Raw genomic sequence first — 15553 nt, 5'->3', positions numbered from 1 at the left:
AAATGGTCCCCCCAACTTATGCCCTGATCACAGGACACATGAAAACACCACATAATGCACACATACACAGATACACGTTTGCTCGCTGTCACCTGACACAGACATGGGCCACCTCAGACCCCCCCCATGAGTCATGGACAAGGAATGCCATGGTCCAAACAAGGACAGGGCTGTGGTGTGCTAGGCTCTGAGTCTGAAAAGGGGCCACAGGAATAATTTCGTGTTTGTGCAGTATTTATTTTTGTTTTTTTGAGACAGAGTCTCGCTCTGTCACCTAGGCTGGAGTGCAATGGCGCGATCTCAGCTCACTGCAACCTCAGCCTCCTGGGTTCAAGCGATTCTCCTGCCTCAGCCTCCCAAGTAGCAGGGATTATAGGTGACCGCCACCACACCCAGCTAATTTGTATTTTTGTATTTTTAGTAGAGACAGGGTTTCACCATGTTGGTCAGGCTGGTCTCAAACTCCTCACCTCATGATCCTCCCCTGCCTTGGCCTCCCAAAGTGCTGAGATTACAGGCTTGAGCCACCACGCCCAGCCTGTTTTTGATTTTAATTTATATACATCCTACCGACTTCAAAGAAGAATTCAGGAGGCCAAATCAGGTTGTATTGAAAAAAAAAAAAAATACGCCATTGTGCTAAAGGTGTTGGGACTCCTCTGAAGAGTCCTGCCTGAATCCTGTCTGCCTGTGTGATGCACGGCAATGTCAGGTGAGCCTCTGAGCCCCGCAGCCACACTGTGGACCAGCGGAGTGTTCATGACATGGAGCATTACCCTGCACGGAACTTCCCCACAGAAAGTCCCACAGAGATCCACAGTACACAGAGGGGCAAGTGGGCAGGGCTGGTTATCTGACAGTGGCTCACCTCGTTGAAATCACCCACTCTGGGGATGTGGTTCTTCCTAGTCTTTCCCAGGACTGCTCCAGAATTGGAGATCACCACGGCTGTATTCCACAAAACGTCCCCATGCTCCCTGTCGCGTTCCAGGATGGGAGACACCACCACCATGTTATGGTTCTTTGCCAGCTGGAAAAATGATGAATATAGCAGAGTCCCACTTTCAAACCAATTGTTGTAGTTTTTTATTGAGGAAGAATTTAATGGTCCTACTAAATCATTAGGCTTGGGTCAGAGCAATCACTTGCACTTGTTTGGAACACTAACTGCCCTGACGTCCACGCTTTGCTAAATAAGAATCGTCATTGTCCTGTGCACAGTTGGTGGTACGGCAAAATGGCGCAGCTGCTCTGGAAAACCATATGGGAGTTCCTCAAAAAATGACACAAGAATTACCATTTGATCTGGCAATCCCAATCCTGGGTATATATCCAAAAGGACTGAAAGCAGGGTCTCAAAGAGATTTGCAAATGCATGTTCACTGCGGCATTACTGACAATAGCAACCTTTTTGCTGTTGTGAGTAATGCCACACTGAACATGGGTTTACAAATGTGACAGGCACTTGGGTGAAATGTGCCATGTTTCGTTCATCCATTCACCCAAGTGCCCATCAGTGGGTGAATGGATAAACGCAACGTGGCACACCCATATAATGGAGTATCATTCAGCCTTAGATGCTATGGTTCTATGCTATACATGGATGAACTTTGATGATATGCTAAATGAAATAAGCCAGTCCCAAAAAGACAAATACTATATGATTCCATTTGTGTAAGGTATCGAGTAGTCAAATTCGCAGAAATGGAAAGTATAATATTAATAGCATGGTGGTTGCCAGGGGTTGGGGGAGTGGGGAGCTATTGTTTAACGGGTATCAAGTCAGATTTGCAAGATGCAAAAGTTCTTGAGATCTGTATAATGTGAATATACTTTATAGTATTGAACTTAAAATGGTTAAAATGGTATATTTTATATATATTTTACACTTTAAAAAAAGAATAAAAAGAAGGCCGGTGTGGTGGCTCATGCCTGTAATCCTAGCACTTCAGGAGGCCAAGGCAGGTAGATCATGAGGTCAAGAGATCGAGACCATCCTGGTCAACATAGTGAAACCCCGTCTCTTCTAAAAATACAAAAAATTAAGGCTGGGCATGGTGGCTCACACCTGTAATCCTAGCACTTTGGGAGGCCAAGGTGGGTGGATCACCTGAGGTCAGGAGTTCAAGACCAGCCTGGCCATCATGGTGAAACCCCATCTTAAAAAAAAAAAAAAATACAAAAAATTAGCTGGGCATGGTGGTGCATGCCTGTAATCCCAGCTACTCAGGAGGCTGAGGCAGGAGAATTGCCTGAGCCCAGGAGGCGGAGGTTGCGGTGAGCTAAGATCATGCCATTGCACTCCAGCCTGGGTAACGAGCGAAACTTCGTCTCAAAAAAAAAAAAATAATCATCATCATCATCATCAAACTTCTTATCTATACCAAAAATAAATCTCGTTGACAGCAAATTCCTTTTGTCTCAAGTAAGAACATCAAGCCCTGGTGACCTCAGGATGAGCAGCCTGGTGGGTCATTGGTCCTCTGCTCTAATTAGCCATCATGATCTCTGGCTTTAACAACAGAACAGGGAAGAGGCACACTCAGAAAACAGGACTAAGGGCCGTGTTTAGAGCAGCCGTAAGTCCCTGCGGAAGCAGAGTGTCCCTGGCATCAGCTCCCTTTTACACTCTTCCCCAGCCCTGGCTCAGGCTTATCATCTGCAAAAGTCCCCTAACCAGTCCCCTTCCTCTTCTCCACAGCAACGAACCAACAACCTGGTGAGTGACAGATTTTTTTTTCCCCTATAGCCTGAGAACACCAGTGTTTGGAATCACAACTAAGTACTGATAAAGTCACCATGATTACACATAGCTGTGCCGCAAAAGCCCCAAAGTATGTACATAAAATCTGAGAGAGAATATAAAGAAATGAAGAGAGTTCTTTCGTTAAGAGGCGAAAATAGGCCGGGCGCGGTGGCTCAAGCCTGTAATCCCAGCACTTTGGGAGGCCGAGGCGGGTGGATCACGAGGTCGAGAGATCGAGGCCATCCTGGTCAACATGGTGAAACCCCGTCTCTACTAAAAATACAAAAATTAGCTGGGCATGGTGGCGCGTGCCTGTAATCCCAGCTACTCAGGAGGCTGAGGCAGGAGAATTGCCTGAGCCCAGGAGGCGGAGGTTGCAGTGAGCCGAGATCGTGCCATTGCACTCCAGCCTGGGTAAAAAGAGCGAAACTCCGTCTCAAAAAAAAAAAAGAGGTGAAAATAAGCCGGGCGCAGTGGCTCAAGCCTGTAATCCCAGCACTTTGGGAGGCCGAGGCGGGTGGATCACGAGGTCAAGAGATCAAGACCATCCTGGTCAACATGGTGAAACTCCGTCTCTACTAAAAATACAAAAAATTAGCTGGGCATGGTGGCACATGCCTGTAATCGCAGCTACTCAGGAGGCTGAGGCAGGAGAATTGCCTGAACCCAGGAGGTAGAGGTTGTGGTGAGCCGAGATTGCGCCATTGCACTCCAGCCTGGGTAACAAGAGCCAAACTCTGTCTCAAAAAAAAAAAAAAAGATTATTGGTCAAGTCCAGTAATGGGAAGTGGGGAAAGAGCAGAACAAGGAGTCACTCTTTTGAAGTGTGCAATTCAGTAGTATTCAGGATATTCAGAGTTGCGCAACCATCACCACTATCTAATTTTAGAACATTTCATCACCCTAAATGGAAACTTTGTACCCATTAGCAATCACTCCCTTCCTTCCACGCCCCTAGCCCCTCACTGCCACTAATCTTCTCTATGGATTTGCCTATTCTGGAGAGTTCATGTAAATAGGACCACACGACATGTATTATGAGGGGTTTTTCTTTGTTGTTTGTTTTTGTTTTTGTTTTTGTTTTGAGACAGAGTTTGCTCTTGTTACCCAGGCTGGAGTGCAATGGCGCGGTCTCGGCTCACCCCAACCTCCGCCTCCTGGGTTCGGGCAATTCTCCTGCCTCAGCCTCCTGAGTAGCTGGGATTACAGGCACGCACCACCATGCCCAGCTAATGTTTTGTATTTTTAGTAGAGATGGGGTTTCACCATGTTGACCAGGATGGTCTCGATCTCTTGACCTCGTGATCCACCTGCCTCGGCCTCCCAAAGTGCTGGGATTACAGGCTTGAGCCACCGCGCCTGGCCTGTATTATGAGGTTTTAGTGAAGAAAAATAAACAATTCTACGCTGATGAGACATAGGCCATGAATCGAAGCTTCTGTGACACAGGCTAACTGTAGCGGAGCCGGCAGAGCTCTGGGCAAGGAACTGGCCCCTCTGATACTCGAGCACCAGCTCTGCCACTTGCCAGGTGCAGCACTTACTACAGAAGTCACCTCCTACCACCCTCCCTGGGCTGCAGCTCCCTTGCCTAAAAAAGCTACTAATGGCCCTTCTGGAGCCTTACAGTCTCCAATTTTAAGAGTATGCTTAAAAAAAAGAAGGTGGCAAATAGTCTTATCTAATCTTATCTGGTAAAACAAACACCAAAGGAGCGCATTTTCCATGTGAAAGGCCATACCCAGCAGCTGTGGTCATGCTGTGACTTGCACATGTTTGGCAGCTGCTACCAGAGGCACAGTTAATGTCCTACCTTCTGACAGAATTTGGTGGTGGGCCCGTCTTCTGCTGACTCAGCAAATTCTGTCCAAGGAAGCTTCTCTCTCGTACAGAAGGCAAAGGGCATCGCTATAAATAGGAGAAAGGGCAGAATTATATCCCAAATGTACAGCCTCTGAGGGGGGCTCCTCAGCCCAGCAGCAGGAGGTCACTGCAAGAGAATACAGTCTCAGGAGTGCCATGGCCTGGCTTCTGGGTTCCATTCCTGGCTGTGGGCACTGGGCAGCCCCTACCTCTGGGCTTCATGGCAAACAAGAGGCTGGGCCAAATGTCTTTCCCAAAGTCTTAAAAACAACTGCAGCACAGATATTTGCACACTGATGTTTACAGGAACATCACTGACAATCACCAAAAGCTGGAAACAATCCAACTGTCTTATCAACAAATAACTGATAGGTACAATGTGGTATATATATATATATATACACAATGGAATATCACCAGCCCTCTTAAAAAGGGAAAAAATTGATACATGCTGGTAAAATGTGGTGTATACATACACAATGGAATATTATTCCACCCTCTTAAAAAGGGAAAAAATTCTGATACATGCATGTAAAATGTGGTGTGTATATATATACATACATACACACACACACACACACACACACACACACAATGGAATATTATTCAGCCCTTTTAAAAAGGGAAGAAATTCTGATACATGCTCACATGGATGAACCTTTAAGAATATGCTAAGGGCTAGCCAGGCGTGGTGGCTCAAGCCTATAATCCCAGCACTTTGGGAGGCCGAGGCAGGTGGATCACGAGGTCAATAGATCGAGACCATCCTGGGCAACATGGTGAAACCCCGTCTCTACTAAAAACACAAAAAATTAGCTGGTCGTGGTGGCACGTGCCTGTAATCCCAGCTACTCAGGAGGCTGAGGCAGGAGAATTGCCTGAACCCAGGAGGCGGAGGTTGCGGTGAGCCGAGATCGCGCCATTGTACTCCAGCCTGGGTAACAAGAGTGAAACTCCGTCTCAAGAAAAAAAAAAAAAGTTTCCCATATGCCCGGTGAGGCTGAGCCCCGTACCACATACTCACTGGCCCATATGGATTCTTCCTCTACATTTTTTTTGTTCATACCCTTTGCCTATTTTCTACTGGGCTATTCATCTTTTTCTTTCTCACTGTGGAAAACTGAATTCCTTATCTGGACCAATGCAGTACAGTCTGCAGATCTCCCACATCACAGTAACCCAAGTCCATTTCTTTGTTTTGTTGTTGGTGTTGCCGTTTTGAGATGGAGTCTTGCTCTTGTTGCCCAGGCTGGAGTGCAATGGCACAATCTCAGCTCACTGCAACCTCCACTTCCCAGGTTCAAGTGATTCTCTTGCCTCAGCCTCCCAAGTAACTGGGATTACAACTGCCTGCCACCACGCCTGGTTAATTTTTTTTTTTTTGGATTTTTAGTAGAGATGGGTTTCACCATGTTGGTCAAGCCGGTCTCGAACTCCTGACCTCAGGTGATCCCTCTGCCTCGGCCTCCCAAAGTGCTGGGATTATAGGCATGAGCCATCATGCCCAGCCCAAGTCTATTTCTTTTAAAGGCATTAGCCTAACAGAAGTTTTCAGTTGTCTGCTATTTTTCCAGCTACTTTGAACTAACTTGAGGAGGGTTTGCAGAAAGCTGCCTGATGTGATCCGGCAGTGTTTAACTGGCCTCTGCTAGGGGCTTATGGCCTGTTTAGGAGTAACAATTGTAGCCAGCATTTCCTAAATGCCAAGCACATGTGGAACACGGTGCTTGATAGAAAATAGCTCCCCCATACAGAGACAAAGGGACGGGGATGTCCGTACGAACAAAGAAATACCCTGTGTGCAGCGGAAAAGATTGTTGGTTATATTTGGAGGCTGGAGGAGGAGGTGTCTGATTTGCATAGGGCCCTGGGGATTGGTTTGACCAGGTTTGTCATTCAAGTAGCCTGCAAAAAACCTGGCCCTCCCACCTTAGTCCTTTGATATGCAAATATGAGCCACCATGATGTCTTGAACATGTGTGAGTTATCTGGAGGCAGCCAAGACACTTAGCACAGGTGGTGACAAGAAGAGGGCAGGAATCACCACGTTGGCCTAGTTGGGGGGACCCAGTTTCTAATTGCCTGTATTTGCATATCAAAGCTTGCTAGCTTGGGTCTTTAAGAAGCCTTTTCTATTAGAAAAGAAATGGTTCAGGGCTCAAGCCTGTAATCCCAGCACTTTGGGAGGCCGAGGCGGGTGGATCACGAGGTCAAGAGATCGAGACCATACTGGTCAACATAGTGAAACCCCGTCTCTACCAAAAATACAAAAAAATTAGCTGGGCATGGTGGTGTGTGCCTGTAATCCCAGCTACTCAGGAGGCTGAGGCAGGAGAATTGCCTGAACCCAGGAGGCGGAGGTTGCGGTGAGCCGAGATCGCGCCATTGCACTCCAGCCTGGGTAACAAGAGTGAAACTCCGTCTCAAAAAAAAAAAAAAAAAAAAAGAAATGGTTCAGGGGTTGCTTTTTTTGTTGTTGTTGAGACGGAGTTTCACTCTTGTTACCCAGGCTGAGAGTGCAATGGTGTGGTCTCGGCTCACCGCAACCTCCGCCTCCTGGGTTCAGGCAATTCTCCTGCCTCAGCCTCCTGAGTAGCTGGGACTACAGGCACGCGCCACCATGCCCAGCTAATTTTTTGTAGTTTTTTAGTAGAGACGGGGTTTCACCATGTTGACCAGGATGGTCTCGATCTCTTGACCTTGTGATCCACCAGCCTCAGCCTCCCAAAGTGCTGGGATTACAGGCTTGAGCCACCGTGCCCGGCCAGGGGTTGCTTCTTATTACAGGAAAAGGTTCCACAAAAACCTTTACCCCTTTTCTAGCTGCCTAAAAATATTTCTTTATAACTCCGGTATTAATAATAGCTCATTTCCAACATCCCTGTGAAGCAGCATCACCCCCTTTACTTCACAGAAAAGGAAGAGAAGCCTCAGCCTCTCAATTCCTTCCAGTCCCAGGAAGACTGGTCCTAAGAGTACCACAGCAAATATGCTGCCAATGGCACCACTGCCATCTTACCAAGCAGGCGGCAGGCACTGCCAGCAACAGCCCCGGGGGCCTTGGTACCAGGCTCAAGGCTCCCCAGGCTCGCCTTCTGTGAAGAGAGATGAATTATTTTAAGGAAGCCATCAGAAAAGCTGTTGAAAACACAAATGCTCCTTAATGACCATTAATTCTCAGCTTTCAGAGCATTAGGAGTGAGTCAAGTGCCCCCAGAGAATAAATGACTTCTTTTCCTGTTTACACAACCACTCTAATGTAAACACACTTTCAAAAGAAGGATGTGGAAGAGGGGGTTGGGTGAGGCTGGCTGCAAAGTCCCAACTACAGTTCTTCAACTAGACGGAAAGGGGTTCCACAAGCATTGACCCAACACCTGGCCCTCAGACACTGCCAGCCTAGAGGGAAGGAGATGAATTAGAACCTGGTGTGGCCACACAATCTGGCGGGACACAGTGGTCAGCTCTGCCTGGGGGAGTCACCAGGGCCCCACAAAGGAGGGGTGCTGTGCTGGACCTTGATACATGAGAGGGAGTTCCAGATCCAAGAAAGGGAAGATGTTAGTTCAATTATCCAGTCAATACTAATTTGTAGAGCCTGTCATGCACCAGGGATTATTCTTGCCACTAAAGATAAAACAGGAATGGGTGGAGGGCTGGGAAAAACACACACAGGTACTGTCCTCATGCAGCTCATAGCCTAATGAAGAGAGTGCAAATTAATAAAACACAGGAAAACGACATGAACTTATGGGTACAGATGCAGACTGGACTTAGACGTGAGCTCTTTCCTGAAACCCCATCAACATGATAGGAAAGCAATGTTCATGCCAAGGCATCTACCCACAAAGATAGGGCACTGAGGGAGGGGAAGCAGTACCAAAACATGAGTAGCTGGAAGGTGGATGCAGGCAAATCTCTCAGTAGATCAGAGAAAACTGAGTCCTGCTAGCAGTTAAGAATGTCTCCTGCAGCCGGGCGCGGTGGCTCAAGCTTGTAATCCCAGCACTTTGGGAGGCCGAGGCGGGTGGATCACGAGGTCGAGAGATCGAGACAATCCTGGTCAACATGGTGAAACCGTCTCTACTAAAAATACAAAAAATTAGCTGGGCATGGTGGCGTGTGCCTGTAATCCCAGCTACTCAGGAGGCTGAGGCAGGAGAATTGCCTGAACCCAGGAGGTGGAGGTTGCAGTGAGCCGAGATCGTGCCATTGCACTGCAGCCTGGGTAACAAGAGTGAAACTCCGTCTCAAAAAAAAAAAAAAAAAAAGAATGTCTCCTGCTTCTCGAAAGCTCAGGAACCAGGGGTACGCACAGGTACCTCTGAAGGCTGGGAAGCAGGGAAGGATGATAAACAAGGACTGGTCAAAAGTCTACTTAAGCAGCAGTTAGGGGCCAGGCGCAGTGGCTCACGCCTGTAATCTCAGCACTTTGGGAGGCTGAGGTGGGTGGATCACCTGAGGTCAGGAGTTCGAGATCAACCTGGCCAAGATGGTGAAACTCCGTCTCTACTAAAAATACAAAAATTAGCTGGGTGTAGTGGCATGCACCTGTAATCCCAGCTACTCAAGAGGCTGAGGCAGAAGAATTGCTTGAACCCGGGAGACAGAGGTTGCAGTGAGCTGAGATCACGCCACTGCATTTCAGCCTGGGTGACAAAGCGAGACTCTGTCTGAAAAAATAAAACAAAACAAAAAAAAACCAAAAAACCAACAACGAACCAGTTAGGGCCAAGTGCAGTGGCTCATGCCTGTAATCTCAGCACTTTGGTAGGCTCAGGTGGGTGGATCACCTGAGGTCAGGAGTTTGAGACCAGTCTGACCAACATAGCAAAACCCCATCTCTACCAAAAAAAAAAAAAAAAAAAAAAAAAAAGCTGAGTGTGGTGGCACGTGTCTGTAGTCCCAGCTACTTAGGAGGCTGAGGCAGAACTGCTTGAACCCGGGATGCCGAGGTTGCAGTGAGCTGACATTGTGCCACTGCCCTCCCAAGACTCCATATAAAAAAAAAAAAAAGCAGCAGTAGTTAGAAGCCCAAGTCCTTTCTCCACACCAAGAGGCTAGGACCTGTCCCTTCCACCCTAGAAGAAGGCTAAAGGTTCATCCTCCAAAGATGGTTCAACAGAGACTCTTTGGCTTTGGAGAAGCAGGGCAGATGAAAGCAAATGACATGTCAAAACAGAGGACTGGGTAAACATCAGCATGCTGGACCTTCTTGGCAAGAGAGCAGAAAAATCTCTGGGGACTCTGACCAGCCTGAAATGAATGACCCAGAGATACTAACATTGGGATTACCTGGAAATTACCACTCAATCAGATCACCCTATGATGGAGGCTCAGTGGGTGAGCTCCTCCTACAAACTCAGAGCTCACAGATTTTTAATCCCCAATTCTTAAAATATGAGCAATCAAAACAGAATCCAACTTGGAATAAGTAGGGACCATGCAGAGAGAAAACAAAATTCACTTAATATTTGTATCCTTAGAGATAAGAGAAGATATTGCAACCATGATGCAAGAACAAGATGTAATATAACAGACGTAATATAACAAGATGTAATAAGCTAGTAAATTCAAAATTTGACAGCAGAAATGAAAGGCTGAATAGGAGGGCTGATGGACAAATCAGATCAAATCCACCAGAAAACTGAGCAAAATGACAAAGTGATAAGAAATAGGACACTGGCTGGGTGACTGGGTCCTGTGGCTCATGCCTGTAGTTCCAGCACTTTCGGAGACCAAGGCAGGAGGATTGCTTGGGCTCAGGAATTTGAGATCTGCCTGGACAACACAGCGAGACCTGATCTTTATAGGAAGAAAAAAAAAAAAAATCAAGAAAATTAGCTAGGTGTGGTGGCATGCATCTGTGGTCCCAGATACTCAGGAGGCTGTTGCAAGAGGATTGCTTGATCCTGGGAGGTCAATGCTGCAGTGGGCTGTGATTGCGCCACTGCACTTCAGCCTCGGTGACAGAGTGAGACCACATGTCAAAAAACAAACAAAATAGGAGGAAATACGCAACATAATTAGGGAACCAGTCCAGGTTCCAATATCCTAATAATAGGACTGTCTAGAAGGAGAAAAAAAATAACGAATAAAATAACGCAAGAAAATTTCCTAGATCAGCTGGGTGTGATGGCTCATGTCTGTAATCCCAGCACTTTGGGAGGCTGGGATGGGCAGATTGCTTGAAGTCAGTAGTTTGAGACCAGCCTGGCCAACAAGGCAAAAACCCATCTCAACTAAAAATATAAAAATTAGCTGAGCATGGTGGCACATACCTATAATCCCAGCTACTTGGGAGGCTGAGACAGGAGAATCACTTGAACCCAGGAGGCAGAGGTTGTAGTAAGCAGAAATAGCTCCACTGTACCCTAGCTTGGGTGACAAAGTGAGACTCCATCTCAAAAAAGAAAAGAATTGCTTGAACCCAGGAGACAGAGGTTACAGTGAGCTGAGATCACACCACTGCATTCCAGCCTGGGTGACAGAGCAAGATCTTCAGAACCCAAGTTTCTAGATGGAAAGAACCCACAGAGTGCCTATAGTAGATTTAAAAAGATACACACAATGGGATATCATTATGAAATTGTACAGTATTGGTGAAAAAGAGAAACTCCAACAGTCTTCCGGAAAAAAAAGTCACAACGGGTCACAAATTAAAATGGTGTGGATGACTCAGCAATGCCCAAAAGCTAGAAGACAATAGAACAATGCATGTTCCAACTTCTGAAGGAAAATGATTTTTTTTTGAGACGGAGTTTCGCTCTTGTTACCCAGGCTGGAGTGCAATGGCGTGATCTCGGCTCACCGCAACCTCCGCCTCTTGGGTTCAGGCAATTCTCCTGCCTCAGCCTCCTGAGTAGCTGGGATTACAGGCACGCGCCACCATGCCCAGCTAATGTTTGGTATATTTAGTAGAGACGGGGTTTCACCATGCTGACCAGGATGGCCTCGATCTCTTGACCTCGTGATCCACCTGCCTCGGCCTCCCAAAGTGCTGGGATTACAGGCTTGAGCCACCGCGCCCAGCAGGAAAATGATTTCTAACCTAAAATATGATGCTCAACCAAACTATCAAGAAAATTGTAGAAGGAACATATTTTCAGATGGGCAAGGCCTCAAAAAGTTTACCTCTGATGGGTTCTTCCTCAGGGAACTACTTGTTCTGAGTGTCCCTAGTTAAATGGGGGCCCTAGTACCAGAGCAGCTGGCAACCCAGCACTAACAGGAAATGATGGGAGCTGGACGTGGTCTCTACAGCATGCCTTTCACGGGATACATCTTGTACGTGGTGGACAGCCTAATGCCTGTCTGTCCAACCTGTGACCAGGGGCCCCTCATACGTGGAACTTGTTTATACTGGCAGATGCTGTGTGGCTCTTACGTGACTATCACTCTGGCACTAGGAGCCCGACTTTGTGTTTCCCCGGGTATCCCAGGGAAAACCCAGCCTGGGGCAGCCCCAGGTTCTTCTCATGGAAGGTGCAAATTCAACACACCATGGCAATAGGAAACAAGTTCAGCTTTTACTTCCAGATTCTAGGCAGGGAGAGTGCCATGAGTCAGGAGGGCAGTTCTCTGTCCCCAGGTCAGACGAGGCAGAAATGAAGAGTCAGACAGAGAGAGTGTGGGGCAGCTAGCAGTACATATAGTAACTAAGATGTAGTCACCTAAAGTTAATGGCCAAATGCCTGGATGGTCCATTTAAAGGAAGCAGCAGGAAAGTGGGCAGCCCAGTCTGCTGGCAGGAGAGAACCTTTAAGTTCTTACCTCTGGCCACTTGGCTTGAGCAATGTGGGTGTGGTGTCTAACTGGAAACAGGGTGACTGAGCCCTGCCTCTGATACGAGAGTGTTAGACTTGTATTCAGCATGGATGCCAAGGCAACATAAATGTATGAGGATCTACTACACTACTCTACCAAAATGAGGGTATAAACCAAGAAACAGGAAGGTGTGGGAAGGGAGAAACACAAGGGCAAGGCTAAGGGATTCCCCAGGATGACAGTGAGGGGAATCCCAGGACAGCCACTGTGCGGCCAGCAGAGGGGGCACCCGACTCGGACCACACAGTCACAAGGCTGTGGGGCAGATTCCCTGGAGGAGATGAAACTGATAGACTGCTTGATACATCTAAAACACATTAAGGGGGATTTAGGAGCTGGCAGAAAGTTTGGGGTTGAATGTGTGGCAAGTACACAGAAAACAAAGCAAACTCTAGGGAAAACAAAGTAATTCAAGAAATCAAAGTTCAAATAAACAAAAATCTACAGCAAAAACAAAACAAAAACAAAAACAAAACAAAACAATAAAAAAAAAGAAATCAAAGTTCAGCCTGAGCAGCATAGCGAGATCCCCAACTCTACAAACTTTTTTTTTTTTTTTTTTTGAGTTTTAAGGAGCAAGGAGTTTAACAGGCAAGAAAGAAGTGGGGCAGGGGGAACCACAAGAAGCTCCCCTATACAAAGACAGAGGGAGAGGGGCTCCAAAGCTAACAGACAGACCTTCTACTTTTTTTTTTTTTTTTTTTTTAAACTAGCTGTGTATACCTGTGGTCCCAGCTACTTGGGAGGCTGAGGTGGGAGGATTGCTTGGGCCTGGGAGGTCAAGGCTGCAGTGAGCTGTGATTGTGCCACTGCACTCCAATCCTTGTCTTAAAAAAGGAACCAAAGTGGACAAAATGGCTCTGGGGATAGAAGAACAAGGGCACATGTATGTAGAGGGGCCAGGAGGCAGGAAAGGGCTAACACTGACATCTTCCATGGGCAGCGGGGCGGAGAATCAACAGGTGATTAGGAAGTAGCAACACGAATAAAGGAAAATTCCAAAGGAACTAGCTCAGTGTTGACTCTGGGAATAACAGCTATTTTTTGGTAATAGACCTTGTAGACCCGTCTGACTCTCAACCACGAGCAGGTATAGCTCTGATAAAAATAAAAACCACCAAGGTACATGGTACCAGGAATGTTTAGATGGGAGGCTGGCTCTGGGCTGAGATCTGAAGGTGAAGAACGGTTGGGAAGGCGCAGGGCACAAGCTGGAGGGAATTACAGAAGCCAGGGCGAGCTGCCAGGGGCGTGGCCCAGGCAGTGACAGAGATGGGGGGCAGTGAATGGATTCAGAACCATGTGGGAAAACTGATGGGACCCAGACAACAGCCTGGCACACGACAGCAGTGAGGCCGGGGTTCCTGGTGATGTGGCAGAGAACCTTTCTAGACATGAGAAAACAAAGGAGATTCTTTAAAAGTCAGGCAGCAGACGCTCCTGGCAACATGGAGAGAATACCGAATTTTTTTGAAGTCACTAGAGAAAAAGCACCGTAAAAAAGACTCACTCCACGCTTCCTGGAAACAGATGATGTTGACGCCACACATTGCAGCCACCTCTACGATAGACTTGATGCGTTTATGAACGGCAGAGACCTGAGGATTTAAAAAGGATTAGAATCCATTTAGGTCTGCTGGTAAGGCAATTTTTAGGATCTCATCCTAATGCAAATGGAACAATCGAGGCCCACCCGGGTATGGGGAAGAGGGTGGGGAGGCTCTGTATTTGTTTTTTTCCTTGTGTCCAAAATCTGCATGAAAAGGTGGAGGTGCAGAGGCTCTGGGCTGACGCTTGAACACTGCCTCAGTTTCCTCGCCTGATAATGGGGAGACTGCCACCTGACCTTTGGGGTTGCTGAGAGGCAGGGATGAGGATGGTGCTGTTTACCGTACCCAGGGCCCATGCTCACACCCATCTCCTGGGTCAGCGGCTCCCTCGGCCCAGGATTCCGCTCTCCACTGTCCTGCACTCCTACTTCTCCTGTGTGCATCTTATCATGGAGTGCCTCACCTCTCTAGCTCTTTTTTTTTTTTTTTGAGACGGAGTTTCGCTCTTGTTACCCAGGCTAGAGTGCAATGGCGTGATCTCGGCTCACCACAACCTCCGCCTCCTGGGTTCAGGCAATTCTCCTGCCTCAGCCTCCTGAGTAGCTGGGATTACAGGCACGTGCCACCATGCCCAGCTAATTTTTTGCACTTTTAGTAGAGACGGGGTTTCACCATGTTGACCAGGATGGTCTCGATCTCTTGACCTCGTGATCCACCCGCCTCGGCCTCCCAAAGTGCTGGGATTACAGGCTTGAGCCATCGCGCCCAGCCCTCTCTAGCTCTTTTAAATCCCCATGCTTTGGTGTGTGCCGTGCCCTGGGCCAGGAATTTACTTCCCTCCTCCCAGCTAATCTTCCTGGAGGTGTTATCTGTGTCACCTGTCGCCCCTGTATGTGCCTCTACAGGCTCTCACAGATATGGGCCAAGGGTTGAGGTAACTCGGCACCCCCTGGCCTTTGGGAGCCATCGTGTGTCACTCTTCTTCTGCTGTCACTCCCAGGACCCCACAGGCTCCTTGGGGATAGGAAGAAAGCATCCTCACCATCGGCTTGTCCTCGGCACAATGCCTGGCTCCCAGGAGACATTCAAAAGTGTTTGTTCAAAGACAGACCAAGGGAACCTGGCTGAAAACCCAGCATGCACAAACTCTTTACAATGCCTGTGGTCCCCTCCTTTGAGAGGCTGTGCATCCCATGGCTTTGTGGATATTTGCTGACAGCATCAGCCCCATGAACACACATTTGCTTGGTGGTAGCAAAATGCAAGCATACGTCTAGGTGCTGTGGGGGTGAAAAAGACATAGCTGGTCCTATGACCTGACAGTCTAGGATGATAGAGGGGACATAACCACAAATAATGAACCCAGATACAAAAAGTGAGAGAACCGAGAACCAGACATCTGTGAATCCAACAAAAGCAAAGGAAGGACCAATGTGAATGATGATGCAGGACCCAACCTGGAATCCAAGAGACCTTAAGTTTCTCCAGAATCCCTAAGAATCCTCCAACACGCTGTATCCTGAGGAAACCTGTGCAGGGAAATCCCTGCAAGTTTGAGCAGCTGGGG

General features: G+C 47.6%; 1 protein-coding gene across 2 annotated transcripts in view; it reads right to left on the bottom strand.

The window, feature by feature from the left end:
* The window catches only part of UPB1 (beta-ureidopropionase 1), a 38957-nt gene that overhangs the window by 14226 nt on the left and 9178 nt on the right, over nucleotides 1-15553 (bottom strand). Inside the window, exons 3-5 of one of the 2 annotated variants that reach the window (XM_003938531.4) lie at nucleotides 13947-14034; nucleotides 4560-4654; nucleotides 869-1030 (exon numbers count right to left, since the gene is read on the bottom strand). In XM_003938531.4, the coding sequence (XP_003938580.1) occupies nucleotides 869-1030; nucleotides 4560-4654; nucleotides 13947-14034 (345 nt within the window). The remainder of the gene's footprint in view (nucleotides 1-868; nucleotides 1031-4559; nucleotides 4655-13946; nucleotides 14035-15553) is intronic. The other variant, XM_010349234.3, reaches the window with a different exon arrangement.

The sequence above is a fragment of the Saimiri boliviensis genome, chromosome 21 (assembly GCF_048565385.1).
Source record: "Saimiri boliviensis isolate mSaiBol1 chromosome 21, mSaiBol1.pri, whole genome shotgun sequence".
NCBI lineage: Eukaryota > Metazoa > Chordata > Mammalia > Primates > Cebidae > Saimiri > Saimiri boliviensis.
Note: the sequence above shows the minus strand (reverse complement) of the source record. Positions and strands in the feature narration are given on the sequence as shown.